This window comes from Anser brachyrhynchus (genome assembly GCF_964034855.1).
Source record: "Anser brachyrhynchus genome assembly, chromosome: 11".
NCBI lineage: Eukaryota > Metazoa > Chordata > Aves > Anseriformes > Anatidae > Anser > Anser brachyrhynchus.
The window spans coordinates 20,691,867-20,711,507 of NC_137706.1; the positions used below are offsets into that span (position 1 = coordinate 20,691,867).

General features: G+C 35.5%; 1 protein-coding gene across 6 annotated transcripts in view; it reads left to right on the forward strand.

Annotated features, from left to right (window-relative positions):
- IQCH (IQ motif containing H) overlaps positions 1-19,641 on the forward strand; it is an 85,031-nt gene that overhangs the window by 15,301 nt on the left and 50,089 nt on the right. For 2 of the 6 annotated variants that reach the window (XM_080551487.1, XM_080551485.1), the window contains 8 exons: positions 240-362; positions 716-813; positions 1,167-1,281; positions 6,022-6,144; positions 16,237-16,348; positions 16,972-17,100; positions 18,130-18,355; positions 19,584-19,641. The exon at positions 19,584-19,641 is cut by the window's right edge and continues 483 nt beyond it. In XM_080551487.1, coding sequence (XP_080407613.1) covers positions 240-362; positions 716-813; positions 1,167-1,281; positions 6,022-6,144; positions 16,237-16,348; positions 16,972-17,100; positions 18,130-18,355; positions 19,584-19,641 — 984 coding nt within the window. Of the gene's footprint in view, positions 1-239; positions 363-715; positions 814-1,166; positions 1,282-6,021; positions 6,145-16,236; positions 16,349-16,971; positions 17,101-18,129; positions 18,356-19,583 lie in introns of those variants that run through there. The other 4 variants (XM_080551486.1, XM_080551488.1, XM_080551489.1 and 1 more) reach the window with 4 other exon arrangements.

The window sequence follows — 19,641 nt, forward strand, 5'->3', positions numbered from 1 at the left end:
CAAACTGAGGATCTCGTCAGCTTCAAATGGAAGTCACCCAAAAATGTCCACAGAGTCCAGGAGGCATCAACCATCCACATGGCACAAGACTAAGGTCTCCGAACAAGCCCCTGCATTGGCAGCAGCGTTTGGGAATACTTTTGACAAAGCAGAATCAGTGAAAATGTGGATTAAATGCTAATACATAATCCCACAGATTTGGGTTATAGGTATGACTTCTGTCATAACTTGCTTTTTAGGTTCAAGAAGACCTTCACAAGCTTAAAGACAAAGTGAAAAATATCAGCTTGAAGGGAAATGTGAAAGATGTGGATATCAGCGATCTGGAAACAGCAGTTGAAAAAGCTGAACTTGGGCTGAGAGTAAGTAAAATGGAACAGATCCAGAAGACGCTTCAATCTTTGAGATTTCTGTCAGTAATTCACTTAGGGACATATGTCTGTCATCCTGCAAGTTCCCTTTCTGATCAGCAAATGATGGGATTCATCAAATATTACGCACTACAATAGTGGCTTCCTTTTTTTTGTATGGCCAGAATTAATTGATTTTAGGCCTCTTAACTTTAGCCAAAGTCTGATTTAGTCCAACAGAAGTACAGATCCTATCAACTTTTCAGTCACGGGAAGATCTAGATTGTTAAGTTAACTGAGTTAAATAAATTTAGTATCACTCATGCCTTTATAATAGTCTAAACGTTATTTTTTTTCTCTGACAGAAACACGCTGAAAATTATTTAAATGCTATAAACAGACAAGTGTTAACTATTTCTTCTACTGATAATGAAGACGTACGTTCAAAACAGCCCACTAAATGGTAAGTGAAACAGCTGTTTTATTGCAGAGACAAATGCATGCATCAAGACAGAAAAACTATGGTACCAGGATCTTATAAAGCAAATGGAAATATTGGCCCAAATGAGGTTATTTTGGTCATTTACTATTTTAGTTTTATTTTGTTTAAGTTAAAAAGCAATATAAAGCAATACAGAAGTAAATGCAGTCTTAAGAAGTGAAAGCAACCTTCAGTTAACTCCTGTAATTTTTCACTAAACACGTTTAAATAAAAATATAGCATTTTAGATTCAACCACATGGAAGCGGTGTGGATTTAATGGGTAAAATCAAAATAAGTTTTAAAAACCTCACTGTTTCTTTCTTTCTAATTCAGGGGGCTTCATTTTGGTGCTCCTCAGAAACAGCTTGTTTTACCACGAGTGCCTGTTGAGCCCATGACTGTCCAGGCATGCAGCAAATCAGCACTACGTATTTCTCAAGGTTCACAGGTCTGAAATAACATATTACTTGTTTTGCCAGAGACCGCATTAAATGAGTAGGCTGTCATCTTGTAGGTTACCGGTTGATCCCATGACCTTATGTTCTGACTCCACATGAATTCAGTTTTTCATAATACACCATCTGGTGACTGAATATGTTAAAAATTCTCAGTAGAATGAGAGAGCTGAGAAGCAGGAGCTTTCTCACTGCTTCACGGTTAGGATAAAGTCTAAGTTATGAAGGACCTTAGTAGTATCATGGGTGCATCCACAAGCCTTCCATTCCTTATTTTTCTCCCACAAGTACATTTTTAAAGAATCCTGAGACTATACGTTTATTCTGTTTTAAGGTCCTGGTTCTGCAAATATCATAGGCTTAACTGTGACTCTGTGAGTAATGACTTTGAAGTAAATGGGACTGTATATTGGAATAGCAGGAGCACAGATATAAATGTTTGTGTAATTTGAGACTAAAGCTAGTTCTCTCGTTTGTTTCTGTGTAGAAGACACGGAGAGACGTGGGAAAGATTTTCTTTCATATATAGGGCAGTCACCTCTGTAATAAGTGTAGGTTTTTTCCTTGAAATCTGATGTTTCGATGTCTTTCATAAGTGAAATCCTTGTAAATTCATTTAAAGCCTTCTTAAAATAGTTGTATTGGAAGGTTTTTTTTGTTTATTTATTTATTCTAAGGTGTGAGTTTTAACTGGTGAGTTCAAGGTGGTTTTCTCAAACATTTTAAAAACAAATTAAATAATTAATTGAATAAAATATTTAAAAATACCCATTTTCACAATTTTATGTTATTATGGTTTAAATTCAAGGGAACTTTGATGAGAGAGAACTTTAAGAGGAGGCTGTCTGTTGTACTAGGACTTACCAGAAGCTACACAAAATTGTATAGCCAGAATGAGCAGCCAAACACTTCTGTTGCTGATTTTCTTTGTAAAAGAAGTCCCACTGTAAAGCAATATTAAAGTATTGCTTACTTTTGAAATGATAAGATAGTGAGATCTGTTTTTTATTTAACTTGAACAAATTTCATTATGCAGTAGAACTATGAAAATGAATTTCTGTGAGATTGTACTGCAAAAGTCAGTAATCTTTATATATAAATTTTTATATCTTTGTATAAAATGTTACTGTTATTGTTGTGAAATGTTTTCATTCATAATTTGCAAAGAATATGAACTTTGGAATTTGTCGAATGGAGTACCCCGGCATTCCCAATTTTGAATGGTTAAGGATAGTGCTTAATCGTGTTCTGAAAGCAGGATACAGTTTGCTAGACAGTACTCTAACCCTGTCCTGTATGAACTTCTGTTCACTTACATTTTTGGAGACTTATGTTTTGGGAAAAAAAAAAACAGGTTTCATTTACTCTGTAAATTCTATATTATCGATGGTCTTTCAACTCTTCATGTGCATGAATGAGCTTAATTTACAGTGGAACATATCCTATGTCCTGCCTTGTCTTTCTCTTTGTCTTTTAATGTCTGATATCCATGGCATCTGCTTGGAAATGCATATCCAGTGACACACAAACTAGCCCTCATTTCCCATTATAAAGAAAACGACAAACAGCGCTGTTTTGCCAGCTGTTCTACATGCCCGTCATGCCAACATAAAAAGCTTTTATTATTAAATAGTTGTGAAATCCAGCTGGGAAATTCTCACCTACAATTCCTCACTTCCTGTCTTTTCCTCACTTGCAACTATAAACAATTTTTGTTTGTATTTAAGAGTACTTTCCTGTTTCTCCAAATTTCAGTCCACTCAGAAGAAATATTTGTGAACTGAATAGTTTTCCATTTGCAGACAGTATTTCCAGGTACTTAGGCTTGAAGGAATCAACTTTTACCCACAGAGGTTCTGAGAGCAATGAATAATTCATGTAGTAATATTTTTGTGCTTTGCAATCCGTAGTAGGCCATGTGAGAGTAGAAATGGAGCATAAGTTGTATTTGTAGCAGTTAGGATAAAATAAGGTTGGAGTCAAATGAGCACAGATGCAATTTTCACATAGAATACTTGTCATGTGGGAAATAGTTTGCCCACAGGTGTCAGAATAGGCTTAAAATTATTGTTTAGTCACACGTACAGTATTTCTGAATCATAAGAGCAGCAGCATGAGGCTGTTCGAACCTGACTCATAGGAGGAATTGCGAAGCACTGTCCCCCCTTTTTTTTTTTCCTCACGGTGTGCTGTAATTGGGTTCCTTCTTCTAATGACACTTAAGAACCATAAAGAGGCATCTTCCTTGTGCGGGAATTGTAAAGCCCCCGTGTAGCAATGTCTGAAACGACGCTTGTCCATAACCAGTAGGTGAATCAGTTCAAATAAAATAGTCGCATAATTGGAAACACCCAAGCTTTTGCTTGTGCAGCTTAATTTTGTTTTATCAGTAAAAGTTGACATTGTGAATGTACAGTAGAAGTTAATGTTCTCTCATCTTTAATAGAATTAAATATGTAAACAAAAAGTTGTTTCTAGAGGGCTCTAGAATTTGCACATACCACAAATAGCCAGACATGAAAAGTGGTTTAGTTACTGTTAATACAGATTGTTTCAAAGATTAATATAATGTAACTCCTTCATAAAGGAATTAGACTCCATTTGACCATGCACCACCTGCATCTGCAAAACAGAATTACCTAGAGAGTCTGATTTGTTGGCCTGCTATGCGATAAAATGACCTCTGCTCTGACATGACTTTTGTGTTGAAATAAAACAGGATTCAAATCTTTAACTGTACTGAACACGTCAACTTGTTTTGTATATTCCTCTATACTCCATGCTAATTGTTGAGCACAATAATTCTCATTCTTGTAAAGAATTTTTTGTAAAAAATAATTCTCATTATCATGAATTCTCAATTCATTTTGTAAAAAATAATTCTCATTCTTGTAAATTCTCATTCTTGTATTATATTTGTAATAATGCACTGTTTGCCCTGCTCTTCTCACCTTTTTTTTTTGTTCTATATCAAGAAGGTTCAGGCCAGCTTAATTGTAAGACCTTGGATGATATAGATGGAAGAGACCAATGATACCATCCCGCAAGTGTAGAATTGTCACTTGCCATAGATTATTATTATTTTTTATTATTAAGCATTTCAGTTCTTGTTACACTTAGTGGAATTTGCCACTCCAACGCTGATCATTTCACTGTCAGTCTGACTGGGGAATCTGAATTGTGAATCATCTCCTATTTTAATTGAGAAGGTACTCAATTTTCCCCCAATTCTTGTTTAATAGCACAAGCAGTTTCCTTTCTGTACAGTGGTGTGCTATAGTAATAAAATAAATAACACAAAATCACTGACGAGGTGAAAATTGAACTTTCTGTCTCTGTGCAGCCATGTGGGTAAAAGAGTAATTGGCTTGGATAATAACTTTTGTTCTTATAAACCCAAATCTAAATGAGCGTCTCATTGATACATCTGCTTGTAATTACTATCAAAAGAAGGGAATATATTGTGCAGATAAATAAATTCAACCGGTTTTAGTGCTCTCACAAAGTAATACAATTGCTTAATAGTTCAAATATACCTCTAATGATTCTTACACTTTTTATGGACTATTTTATTTGTCAAAAAACATAATCCTCATAAATTCCTTTTTATGTTAACACAATGGAAATCTCAGTAGAGAGTTCTCATCTATAAATATGTTTAGTTGGATCTCACATGGTAAGAGGGGTTTTTGTATTCCCCTATCCATGCAGTGGGAATTAAGCACATAAAGTGGCAGGCCTCTAGCTCCTCTGAATTGCCGTAGCTCTGTGGACTTGTCTGGCAATCCGTTAGTTCCTGCCATCTGAGGATTCCTCCCTGTTTGGCATTGGGTGGTAAATAAACCCTGTTGAGTGCAGAGACTAGTTAGCAATGAAAGCACTGGGAGAAATTACCACAATTGATACAGATCCAGGTGTAAATTAAAGCACATGCATGATGAACTGAAATGTTTTCACCTTAAGATGCTTTTATGACAGAAAAAGCCACCTCTGGCTTCTATACAAGAAGTATGTGCTTTAGATTAGAAGGGTGTTGCGTATGTCTGAATCCACATTTATGGTTAGACACATACTTTACATACTCTTGACTAGTTCACGAAATAGTTTTGTAAAGCAGAGATGCAAACTCCGTCAAAAAGCTGATCTGAGACTTACCTGAGACAACATTCAGGAAAAAAATAAATAAATAAAATAGCATCATAATCAAAATACTTTTTATGTGAACAGCTATATTTATAAAATGTGGCTGTATTAACTCTTTCCAACAGGATAAGTTGTATTAATATTCATAACAATGAGTTGGGATTTTTTTAAATATTCTTTGTTTTGTCCGTGTTTCCTAATTTGTATGTATCGAAACATTTGTTTTATAGCAAAGGTAAATGGAATCAACAAATGGCCTATGTTAATCAAATGAGTCAAGCTTGATTGTCCTTTCCACTTAAAATTTAACTCAAAGACATGCAAATCTGGAACTTTCAGTACTTATACTGAAATGAATTGAACAAATGTTGGTAGAAACATGTATAGGAATGGTAATTTTATGCCTTGCTAAGTCACTTGTGTAATCAAAAACACTGTTTTTGTCATTGTTTGCCCAGTTCTGTGTGGACAGTGAGTTAACATGATTATTTAATCATCCTATTGCAAATTTATGAACGTTAGTCAATTCCTGTTTATAAACGCTTCTGGCCTAGTGCAATTATTTTTAGACTGTGCATATTCTGTTTCAGCACCAGCTGGAAATGGATATGAAAATTATGCTTGACCCAGAGAACATCAACAAGAAAGTTGTTTTAAAACAACAGAGCTACGAGATCAGGCTGCCACTTATAACTAAGAAAAGACCTGTTCCCGTGAGTAACTTTTACGTATTATGGGTTTATATACATTGACTGTTCATTATTAAAGTTAATACGTATCAGACCTAAATAATAAAAAAATGTATATATTGTAAGTGAAAGTACCCCATAATTTTCCATTTTTTGATATTCCTATGTAACAATCAAAACATTCTGAGTGACAAAGGGAAAACAAACATAGAATGTAACGGGTTTAGGTAACAAGACCCCAGTACAGCAAAAGTATAAGCATACATGGGAATGTGCGTGGTGAGTAATCTCAGTAAAATCAGGGTCTGAAGATAAATTGGAGTTTGTGGAGTTCAGAACGTGACACAAAGATCAAGGAAGACGTAAAAGGGGTTTTGTTGATAAGAATGGGCTTTCAGTTGTTTGTTCCATGGCTGTTTCTTTAAGAGACATGAATGCCGTCAATTTTCAAATGTCAATAGGATTGTTATGAATGAGTGAAAAATGCTTGTACATTGCTTTGATGCTGTTTTTAATTGACTTTTTTTAAAGAAGCAATCCTACCATAGGGCTATCACACCAGAAATCAGTGTCACTGCAACAGAAAAATAGGGGTTATACTAAATAAGAATCAGAATCCTAGACTGAATGCATGAATTTAGGTGTCATTTGCATCTTATTTTTCTGACGAGCTTTGGGAGAGAATGTCCCATTCTGCTGCTTATTCCCGTGCCTGGAGGACTTGCTTTGGAATGTGAGGGACAGATTTAGATCCTTGGGCTGCATGTGGAGATATTTCAGTGTCTTATAGATCCCAAGCATACTCACTGTCCACCTACAAGGTGTTCTGAAGCAAGCTTTTCTTTTATCTCTGGTCAAGATATTTCCCTTAGTACAAAATCATTATCTAAAAAAGCTGAGACTGAGCACTGCTCATAACACGCTAGTAGGAGTATCCTGACCAGCGGCCCTGCTATCGCTCTTCTCTCTGGTCTTAGAATGTTTAAGCTGTGTAACATTAAGTTTTGATTCTTCCAAATTTCTGTTCTGCAGAACTGCTGCTCCTCTTAAACAAACATGAGGATGGTTTTCTTTAAAGTATGCTTTAAAAAAAAAATTGATAGCCACAGGCATCCTCAAAAATCAGTTATGTTCGCAAATTCAGCGCAGCACTGTCCACATGAAAGAATATGCCCAATGGTCTCACACAAGGATGCTCTTCTAGAATTTAATGTTTGTAATAGAAGTATTATGCAGCAAGCCCATTGCCATAAGATTCTAGGGTGTTTGGTTTTAAACAACGTAAACAGAATCTGTGAATGGCACGGTTGTAAGCTGCCACTTATAAAAAATGATTTTTGAAAGCTGTTGCCCAGACTAAGAGGTGATTTGTCTAACCCTATGATATAGAGTTAATTAGAAAAAAGCATCATGGCTAATGGCTTTTTAGAACCACTCTAAAACACTCACAGAGAAGAATATTATACTACTGTGGAGAGCCATGTGTTTTACCACTCTCACTGAAATGTATACTGATCAGAGAAAACTTCTTAATGTTGACTTAAATTACTAACATTTAATGTAAATTAGTCAAGCTCTCTGATACATATTTACAGTTGCTTAGAAACTGTTTATGACAGGGAGATTGGCTGAAAAAACAAGTAGGTATTTTCCATCTGTAATTTATTCTGCAGTTTTACTGAAGTAGACACTAAAAAAGTTCTTGAATTTCATGGCACAATCTGTGTTTTGAAATGTTCTGTCTTCACTGGGGGGGGGAATTCTGCAATTGGATTTGCAAAATCTGCTACCAAGATTGTGAATGAAGGCATTTTTGTTAAATATGAAGTATACAAGCACTCAGTGAAATGATAGCTATAGATTGCCAAGAGTAGCTAAAATAAATCAGTGTGTAGTTGCGGGTCTAAAATTATATGGTCTTTGATTTTGGAAAAATAAACAGCAATTAAAGTACCTATAAGAAGAATTAGGTTAGCTACTACCTACCCTGTTTTTTCTAATCTGCCATTAGAGGGCAATATTTGTACATACACACACACGGGCGGACATATGCGTATACCCATGTACATGCCCTATGTATGTACATGAATTCAAAGATTATCTCCCAAAAAAAATCAGTGGCAGAAAGACTCCTAGTGACAGGAATGAAAAAATAATCACTCGATTAACTGCATTCAGTTTTTTTCTAAGAGTTGTCAGCCTCCCAGTTTTCAAGCAGACCTGAGCATTTTAAAATGTGATTAGATTAAAAACAAACTGGTTTTGATCTAACTAGTTAGGTCAAGCACAAAGTTCACAGACTTTTTCCTATCCTGCCATTTTAGTAGCATGAAAAATTATTTTCATTTTCGAACTGAGTAACGATCTCATTTTTTCATGAAAATTTTCTTTTCTTACTCTTTTGGTGTTTACTGACGCTGAATTTTATGACAGAAACTAAAGGAAATTAATTATGTGGTTACTATGGCCCTTTTGTACTTTTTTGGTTTGATAAGCACTAATGCTTCATCCTCTGTAACATTCCGTAGTTAGTTTAAAATGAGAAATGTAATTCTGTTTGAAACACCATTGGTAGACTGGGCATCCCTTTATTTTGTAGACTGTATCTGGATAACAAATGAAAAATGATGAGTAGATAATTATTAAATATGTACGCTTCCCATGGAGGATCTAGCAAAACAAATAGCAATCTGAATTGCAGCAAAAATAATTCTGACTAACTGCTGCAATGTAGAAGAGATTCACAACTATACCTTTCGTTTTCATAGGACTGCTGTTCTTTTATAGAATTATTCTGGCATTTCTTGGTCCCTGTTTTCATATAAATATATATTATACTGTAAACTTAGGAACCTTTTAATTTATTCATGAGTTAGAATTTAATACGGTGATGATTTCTAGCCTTTATGAGTTGCATCTTATATAGCGTGGCTTTAACGGTGATGGCAGTGATTCTGTTTTGTTGGTGTTTTTTTTTAGCTAACTTATTTGAGTGCAGTCACTCTAATCACGTCCTCAGTTATTTGTTCTTTATTTGGTATTTGCATCATACTAATCACTAATGCTTATCACTAAGAGTCTATTCATTTCCAAAATTTTAAATTAAGGCAGAGCAGGGCAACTCTTTTCATTTCAAATGATTAGAAGAAGCTGTAGAAGAAAATCAGGTGTTTTGGTCCTCAAAATCTGATTGTGTTTTAAACCTATGCATATGGCTATAATTATAGTCAAAGCATAATTTGGCATTGGTAGCAGAATGAGACTTAAACAAATCGATGTTACACCACAGTAATTCAAAATAAGCTTGTTGCATTTGTATTATGGTATGTAATCATAATAAGCAGTACAGTGGATTAATAAAATCTTCTCGTCAGTAAAAATAAAAAGGAAATAATTGGTGAGATGGAGTTAACTTAACAGATGACTAAAGTCAGCATCCTTTCAACCTAGAAATGGGAACGTGAAGGTCACCCCCATCTGAGATGACAAACGTTGAACGTTTTGTTGGTAAACAAATTAATCTTTTGAAAGGTCACCATTTGTTTTAAGTTTTTATCCAGTTCTTGTCATCTGGAATTGGAGATTGACTGTCATTTTGCTAGGTAGGGGTGCAGCCAAAGCTGCTGAAGCTGCTTCTGTACGTATCAGCATTCCTTGACAAAACTCAGTGCCTGATTGTGATGCTATGGGCTGCTGGTTTACAGCTGTCTCTGGACAAGAATGGAGGCCCACCCCTGAATTCCAATAAGATGGTCCTGCATATTCTGCCTCGTGTAAGCTGGCCCTTTGCCCGCAAGTAAAATGTATTGTAGTTCAAGCCAGCAATTATCTTCCTTACTTCCTTCTGTGCTGCTTCTGTTCCCTTTTTCAAAAAACAGATGTGGGATTCACCAAAGTTCTCCATCTATTCTCTCGTGCACCTGCTATGGCAGAGTTTTGATGGAAGTAAATTTCTGGGAGAGCTAGCAGTAGGTTACGAAGGAGCAAAGCTTGATTTTTCCAATTACATGGAAAATTGACGATTCAGAGCCATCTCTGGTTAGTTTAAGAGCTTAAAGTAGGTAAGAATAATGCATAAGACCTGTTGTTAAAGATGCCTAGCTGCTGCATATTGAAGGTTATATGTTGGGCTTTCCATTGAAATTGGAGTTTGTTCTATTTAGATAACCAAAATGTGACAGAAATATTTATTATTATCTCGGTATTACATCTCAGGGAAACTGTATTAATCATTAGGTAGATAAAATGCTGGACTATGTAAACTGGAATGAGAAAGACAAACTTGCATTTTCTACATAATTTTCCTACTTGGAAATCTCCTTGAATAAAAAGACAACCAGTCTTAAAAATGGTTCTTATTTTAAAGTTCGTAGAGACTGTTACAAATTTTGACTCATCTGACTTTAAAATAGTTCCACTCACACTGATGAGAATTTGTCCTTTACTTACCATTGGGTATTTCTGTGCTGAATTCCATATGCTGGTTCTTAGTCTCGGAGGACCAAAATTAGGTCATTTGAAACCAGCATCAAACACTTTATTTATTTACTATTTATTGCTAAGATTACTTGGCTTAATTATCAGAATGGGATTCCTTTTCAGAACAAACTGATAGATAATGGAAATGTCAGTGAAGCTATTCTTTTATATTGCTTCCTTGCTTTGCTGCTTACTGTATAGTATACTCAATAGGCTTCCATTCTGACATAGAACTTCTTTCTGAATTAGTTACCAAAGCAGCTTTGCATCTCTCTTATAGCGAGGATGTCTAAGCCATACTTTCTCCATGTGTTTATATAGTGTCATGATCAGGAAGCTTCAAAAGTCTTGGTAAAGCAGTACTTTAGTTTTCTACCCTATTAATAGTGCTCACTAACCTGTTGTAGAAAAAAAAAAATAAAAAAAAGGTGGGTCCGAAAAATTTGATCTTGATGGGTTCAAGTTACACATTTATTTGTTACTCTCCAGCTATTTTTAATTAGTTCAGTTGCTTAAGAGTTGTTGGTCTTTGTTTTTGTTTTTCTCCCCAAGAATTATAGTTCAACCATTAGGGCTAGAATCCCTCAACATATCCTTCACCTTTCTAAAAACAGGCACTGTGAACTTTTCCAGTCTTCTAGTAGAGTTTCCATTCTACAAGAGTCCTACCAGCAGTTCTGAGATTGCTTCAGACAGCTCTTCAAGTATCCTAGCATGCATTTCATCAGGATCCACCAATCTGAAAAACTCTAAACATTATCTGTTTGGTGCTTAAGGTAGCCTGAGACCTCTTCCCTTTTGCACTAGGATAAAGCAAGTTGATTCTACTTGTAATTAGTTCCTGTTTTAATGATAATTATGAATGTACTCGATTATGGCATTTTTTATTACCCAGAAGTTTGTTACTTGCATCTCATTGTGTCTTACCTGTTCACTTTATGATTGTTTTCTTTTCTCTGCATGTTTTTTTACTTCTTTTGAGATCAATGAAGACCATGATTTATCAAGTTTGGTAACTTGCTGTCCTTATCCTGCTTCATCTTTGGGATAGTTTGATCATGTTTCTCAAGTACTTTTTGTCTGAGGAACATGCAGTTCAACAGACTTCCAGTTTCCATTAGAGGTGCCTTCTATAAACTCTTACCTGCCCGTTTTCTGAGCATATGGAAAACTGACCTTAGTTCTATTGTTCTTATTTGACTATGCTTCATCCTTCTCTTGGTGGGGATTACAAACATCAAATTTCAGCAAAATCTTCCTAATCAAAAATATGAAGGTAAATGGCAATTTGCAGCAGATAGTTATGAAATGATAGATTGCTGCTATATACCTTTTCCACCATTGCTATCAAGCTGTGTGGTTTTCTGATAAGAAAATCTGATGTATCTAATCTTCTGGGTTGATAAACCATAGTTCTGACACATGATGTTAATCATCTTTTCTCTGTATTTAATACCAGCCTATATTCTTTTCTAGGGAAAAAAAAAAAAAATATATATATATATATGTATTTTTAAAAGCACTTGTTCTAGTTAGATATTGCTGTCTAGGTAAAAAGAAAACAAATAGGGAACTAATCAGAAAATCCCGATGGTGTTACAACAAGTGCCCTATTTAAAATGAAGCAAAAAGAAAAAAAATCAAGTGGGAGAGGTTTATCCACAGGAGAAAAACACTTTAGAAAGGGTAATAGAATTGTTTTTCTCGTGTCCCAGGTTAATTACACTCAGAAGTGCTTGAAATGAAAAAATAGTTTTTCAGCACACTCCAAGCATATTATACAGAGTAAGCCTTACTCTGCACTACAGATAAGTGCTCCCTTCCAGCCCTATAAAACTATACTTTAAAAGTACCCATGATGAACGAGCAGGCTTTGTGCTGACTTCAGACAAATATACTTGCTGAATCATAATCTTCATAACAAACTTCACTAGAAGGCGTTATTCATGCAGGAAGATGTCTGTGACTCCATTCACCTCGTAGCAGTTAGGGTACATTGCAGCTCTTCAGAGTTTGGTTCTGCCAGACAGAAAGCAGGTGAGGTGCCTACAGGTTAGGGTTAGAGAAGGTGTGATCTTTTGTTCCATCCTGGTTTGGGGCTGTCTACACTGAAAACGTAAAAGCGCTAGTTCTAGGAGCTGCCAGTTCTGGAATAGGTGGTGTTAAATCCACTAGTTTTTGTGTTTATGCCATGAAAGCTTTTAAGTGTGAGTAAAGGTTTTAAGCTGTGCTGACCTAAGTAGACATAAATTCATTGAAAACCCTTTAAAAAGATAAAATCTTATAAAGATCTTTGAGTTGTCACTGAATAATAGTAAAATAGTAAATAGTAAATGTTGATACTAAAAGTAAACGTTTTTCTTGCAGTACTTGCTAGTATTTTAAGCTATTTTTATTTTGAGTTGTCTTCATTTTAATGAAAATAACTGATGGCTGAAAGTGTTTTGCCAAATTTTACTTTGATATCTCACTGAAGTCTTCAAGAGGGAAAATAATGCAGCAAATAGGATGCTGAAAGAACATAAAAGAAAGGTGTAAAGCTTGTGTGGGATTTTCTTAGCTAACGGTTTTGGGTGAGCTCCATAGTTCCACTGTGTTGCCTGTATCATGTAATTTCATGGATCATAGCGGCACTGTGCAATGTAAAGCAGAGCTGAAATTGCATTTCAGTTGCATGTGTCCTTTTTTGAAGTTGACACCTACTATGGAGTTTATAGAATTAAAAGATATGGAAAAGAAGAATTAAATATCTACCTCCGGTTAAAAATAAAAACCTCTAGGTTGCTTTTGAACTCATACACTCCACCCGAATTGCTTCTCTATGTAGCTTATTACATCTGTATGAACACAAACAAATACATGCGTTTCGTAGTGCTGTTTATCATAAAAAAAACTCCTGGGTTTTAAACTAGGATAAAACTGACCAATGGTAAAATCAGTGCTGCTTTACTGATACGATAACAATAGTCTGAAAAAAGTAGTCACTGTTTAATTAAATTTTTTTCATTTTATATATTTTTCTTGTTTCCTCCGCAAACTGCTTGAGCCGAGAGTGAGTAGAAAAGTGTGGTTTATTATTTCCTTTTCTCAGTATCAAGCCACTTATACGCCGGCTGGTATAAAGTTAATCTTGGTTACATGCTTATTGCTATTTTCTTGGAACATGAGGACATGAAGGTTCATACAGCTAGATCCCTTAAAGCGTAATGCTTCATAATGGCCGTAACTGAAATGAGTGCCTATGATTTCTCTGAAAGATTCTCTATTATGAGAAAGCCTACATATTTCCTATCTCCCTAATGTCTCTTGTGGACAATGTTGTTATACAAATTGGAAGGAAAAATTATAATAGTTTATTTTGATCTATCTCATTTCCCTATTAGACTTACAATCAGCTCTTTAGAATTTCCTATCCCTTTCTGTAAAGTTGATAGCTGATGTTATTTACTAATTGCGACACACTAGTCCTCAAAAGATGCCAATCACATCCTGGATCCTAGTGCACTAAAAGATATACATAAGCATGATAATCAGTCATTAAAAGCTAGTATTTTAAACCATGTAGTCCTGATGTGTTCTATGAAAGCAGTAAGTAGTATTATTTTCATTTTGCAGATCTATCAATATTTTGTAGCTTTCAGATCTTATGTACTTAATGCTATTTTAAGGTAGTTTATCCTTCATAATGAAGTGATTTTTTTAAAAAAAGTAAATTCAAAAAAATGTCCAGCACATGTTATTAGGTTGTCTTCCATATAGCTCATCAGTAGGTTTCAAACCTTTTTATACAATATAAGATTTTCTAATCATTAGACTAATAGAGTAACTCATAGCAGATCATTACCCACAAAAGCATGGGACATTTTTTATTGGGCCTCACAGTTATTTAACAGCTAAAGATGAGACCGGGAAGTTGAGGTCCACTCCAAATTGTGACGGAGAGGCGTCTTGTTGTGTACAAACCTGTCTGCTTCCCCGTCTCAGTGTGTCCCATTTCCTCCTTTTTACATTTTATCTTGCACTAATCTCTCTGTTCCTTATCAAGCATATCCTAATTTTAGGTGCTTGATTCTCTGTCCCCATCCAAACCCTTTAATCCTAACCTATGTGCCAAGCTCTTTGTCCAGCCTGTCTCAATGTTCTTTGCCCCATTATCGCCAGATCTTTTACCTTGTCCAATCTACCTGTTGGCTTTCCTGGTTGCTAAAAGATCTAATATGTGCTTCCAATACATTTCTTGTTCCTCAGATTAATAATAATTTGCACCCATGTGCTGGCACTTTTTTACCCTCTTCATTCAATTTTAGTCACTTGCTTCTTGTGTTGTTGGGACACAGCATGGGAGTTACTGGAGAACCTGTACAGCTGCATTTGCAAAGTAAGTTCTGAGCATCATATATGAGAGCATACCTACTCCTTGGGTAATTTAGCTGCTAAAACTAATAAAACTTTATTTAGATTTCCAAAACTCCTTTGACAGAGTAAGGTTTGATAGACAGTTTAAATTTTCCTTTTGCTTCATCAAAACACTTGAGTTTAAGGTGAATCATTCATGTCTCTCTATGTTTATCTTTGTCTTATGTTCCTAGCATCAGCCAGGTAAGAGAAAATAGTATCATCTTCTGCTGGTAGTGGTTCACTATCTTCAAGTGAGAGATCTCAGTGATGTTACTTGCCGTGAAGTTGCATGTGCTGTGATGCTTTAAATCCGCTGAAGATCTGGCTCTCTGTTTCTTTAGGAGTTGAGTACAACTCACATTCTACATGAAATAGTATGTGTATATTCCTAGGCAGAAAGAAACTGAAGATACTTATCATACTGGAGAAAGAAAAAAGTGTGATGATAACGTAGAGTTTTTGTATTTTAAATATGAAAGTGTAAGGTAGCAATATGTTCTTTTCCCTGCACAATGCTCTGTTTGTGCTCTAGTGATCATAACAATAGGAGACATGATATCACTATCCCAAAGTGATATGTGTCACTGCTTGAATTCTTGGCACTTAGAGCCAGCAGGTTCCATTTTCTTCTGGCAAGCACAGGTTAATTGGGGAAGTAAGGGAGCTTTAATCCCCACATTAGCACAGCTAGTGTGGCACATGCTTCCACATCACATTATCAAGCTGTGTTGTTCCCTGCTGTAGTTAAAGAAAACTTCAGAAGTCTGAGATACTTTTTGATCCCTGATTTCTGAATAGTTTCACATACTTTAATTCCTTTAGTATTCTTCCCTGTAAAAATTTATTTCCATATTTTAAGAAACTTCCTTTTCTTTCTGGTGCCTTCTCTGTGTATGCATTTTATATATGCAAAGACTGTTCTATCAAGAAGCACTGTGTTTACAATGTACTCATTAAAATTGAGCTAACTTCTTGTGATCTCTTTAGGAACTAGTACACTGATCTTTGCATAGCAGAAATCACAAGACATCAATTGGATTTAATTAACTTTATTTTAAATTAATAAAGTAACATCAGTAGAAAATACTGTAGCATGTTCATAAGTGGTAAATGCTTGTTCTGTTACATTATTAAATCTTATTCATAGCGGAAATTAGATTTATTGTTACCTGAGTAGACAAGTGTCTTTTGCAAATCCAGGATTTCTGTGTGTTAAAAGAAGGTTCTGTCTCTTCCTAGATGTGTAGTCAGAAGACAGTGAAAAGTCACACAGCTAGCAACCTTTGGGTTTTGCCTGCCTCTCACCACATGGATTCTTCCTTACCCCTGTTAGATGAAGATATAAAGAAAGGTGAGTCACAGAAGCCTGTCTGGGTACTGTTGCCAGGCACCAGATGTATGCTACATAATCAGTGTTGTTTGCTCTTTGTAGCAGGTATCTGGTAATCAAATTTTCCGTCACCTCAAAACTTTTAAGAATTGTCTTCTCAAACATTGCAAAGGGTAGAGATCAACTTCAGGCTACTTACTTTGTGTGGTAGCTAACCTTAGGAGACAGTATGCTATTTTCAGTATCATCCTTCCTGATTAAGTTATATTGTAAATCACAGAGTTTAGTTGCTACTTGAAAGAAGAATTGTGTATGATGGAGGATTCTTGTGTGACCAAATAAAATGATCAAGATAAAGAGTCATGATTAATCTCTGGTTATTAATCATTCAATTTTAATTAGTCCTGCACTTGGGCTATTTTAGCAATCGATCCATAGTCATAATTACATTGTTTACGTAATTACAAAGATTATCTTCCTTGTGTGTCCTCATTAAAAAAAAATACCTGCTGCTTTTCTAGTTTGGATTTGGAATTGAAAGAACTTGGGTCTACCTTTGTTTAATTCTTTCATTATTGTTACTATTTTTTTTCTTCCATTACTGGAATGTATATGAATTGTTCATTAATGTCATATTCTCATAGGTATTCTGAGCCTAACTGAACGAAGGCTTATCCCTCCAGCAGCAAAGATAACTCTCCAGACACCTCCTGTTGTATCCAAAGCAGTTCCTCTCCATGAATTTCACAGGCAGCACAAGAAGTCAACTGTAGGTGAGTACAAATGATTGATAACAACCATGAGTTGCATCTCCAACTTCACTTTCAGTCCCTTGTTTTGTCTCTCAAGGAAGAAGCTGTCTAACAAGTACTCAGTCAAATTCTTAAAAATACTTAGTGCATAAAGATGCACATGAGCATCCTGTGTCTTTCAATTGAACGGGAATGATACTTAGGCCTAAAAAAAAAAAAATATTAATTTTAATATTAAATTAATTAATTAAATATCAATTAGAAATTAATATTTCTTAATCCCTGTGAGGATTTGGTCACTGCTCATTTCTGAAAATTCTTATAGGTTCCTACCTGCATGTTTCAGATTCTAAGTGCCTGAATCTAATATCTGACCATCAGAGTTACAGTAAAGCCAATGATACTGAAAGTGATTGTAAACATGACATAACATCTGATCAAGCCTCTGTTTTGCCAGTGTGATGAGATGAATGGCTCTTCATAAATGAACGTACTCAGGGTAACAGGGTTCTGATCTACTACAAAGAATGCTCAAAACTGTTGTTGCTACAGCTGCTTGTGGCATCTGACAAACATACCATCAATGTGAAAAGGAGTGTGAGCAAAATGAGGAGTGGGCATAGTAGCAATCCCTATAAATTTCAAAGTTTTTCTAATGAAACGTAGTAGTTGGAAAACTGAAAATATATATGGAGTAACATGGAGTATAAGTGCTAATATTTTGATGTTATTATGCTGTATGTTACTACTAGCTGGCTTGGTATGAACTTTAGAACATTATAAATTAAAGCTGTGATACGTTTTTCCTTAACATAATTTCAGTCTTCGTAATAGTAACCTGTTACAGCTTGGTTAGGCTTAAGGTCAGCCAGTGACATTTCTACATGGGTTTTGGATGTGTCCTGAAAATTGTAACATGCTTGGACATGAGAGCAAACTGGAGCATGCCAGTACCTACTAGCATATGGTGGAATATCACTGTGATGCTGTTGTTGTGCTCGTTTAGCAATGAAACTTGTGAGTATTTATTTATTTATTTGTTTGGTACAGGAGAAATTAGTACTAGGGTGGACCCTGAGAATACAGACACTTTCACCTTTCCAAACTCAAAGGAAGCAATTGATGGCCCAGATTCCTCTAGCCAAGGTAATACTGCACGACCTCTATCCAGCAGCTCCATAGTTTCAGCAAGAAAATCAAAGCCAGCGTGGACATATCCAGCTCAACAGCTGGAGTCTGAATTGCAGACTCCCTCTCAGACACAGGTATTTAGACGGTGAGGATAATGAAAGTTTTATCCATGTTGTTAATACTGTCTTTAGCAGAGTTGTTTTAGGAACTGACTGTGAATTACTGAATTGGTACAGGAGGGTTTGAACCAAAGCCAGTAAATAGCAAATGTTGAAGTAAGTCAGATATACTTCCTATATTGCCATTTTCTACTTTCTCAAGTGTATCTACCTTTTCACTAAAATTTAGAAAATCCATCTAGAAAGGATCTTATGAGGTTACCTAGACCTTCAGGCAGAATTACCTATACTTGTAATAATGTGGACAGATGTTTTTCTAACCTGTTCTGAAAACTTTCAGTGATAGCGGCTCCACAGTCTCCCTAGGCCATCTGTTCCAATGCTTAACTGACTATCTTTACTGTTATAAAAGAGTTTTTTAATGTCTCATCTAAATCTCCCTCATTGCAGTTAAGCAAATGTAGTGTTTCCCTTTATATTTATAGAAAACTATAGGGGAATTTGACCTTGACCGCTTAATGCTTGCTGATTATTCTTGATCCCCATGCAAAAGGGATATTTTAAAAAAAAAAAAAAAAATTAAGCCTAAGTATCATGTTCCATAGGACACTGTCTGGAGTGTTGTTTGATCTTCTCAGACTTTTTGACTTGTGTGCTATTGAGATCTTTATTTGCAAGGGAACTCAAGAAATGGAAGTCAATGAGTTATTAAACTCATAAATAAAATTAATTCTTTAAAAATAGTGCATTTAGATTGACAATCCGAGCTAATGCGTTGCTAGCTAAAGTTGCCAGAAAATAGGAAGTTCTGTTAAGATGCAGGAACGTTTCTGTTTCAAATTTTACCTTGGCTGAATTTATAGGCCAGGATGTTATCCATTCTCCTGAGATAAGTGGAGGCAATCTGAGTAAAGAGTGCTGTTGCAATTACTGTTTGATGTGAAGTGCTGTGGAGCTTCATTTTTATGTTTGATAAATCAGTGGTTGCTTTTTGCAATTAATGAATTTCAATGAAAATGCCCATAATCTTGCATGACCTCTGAGGTTTTTGCGTGGCAATGGTTTTTATGGTAAATATGAGATAAACGTTGTGGTTACGTTGTATAAATCAATATAAGGAGTGTATTTCAAATGCATAAATTCCCACAGTGAAATGGTAACTGGTAATATAGTAGTGTGCCTTGACCAGTCATTTACAGTCAATAGCAGTTATTCTTAGTCTGTGGCTATTCTCTTTCCATGGCCCCCATAAAGGTCTCCATGTCAGTCCTTACAGGATCCATGCTTTGACTGCGATGTTGATGTTTGCCAC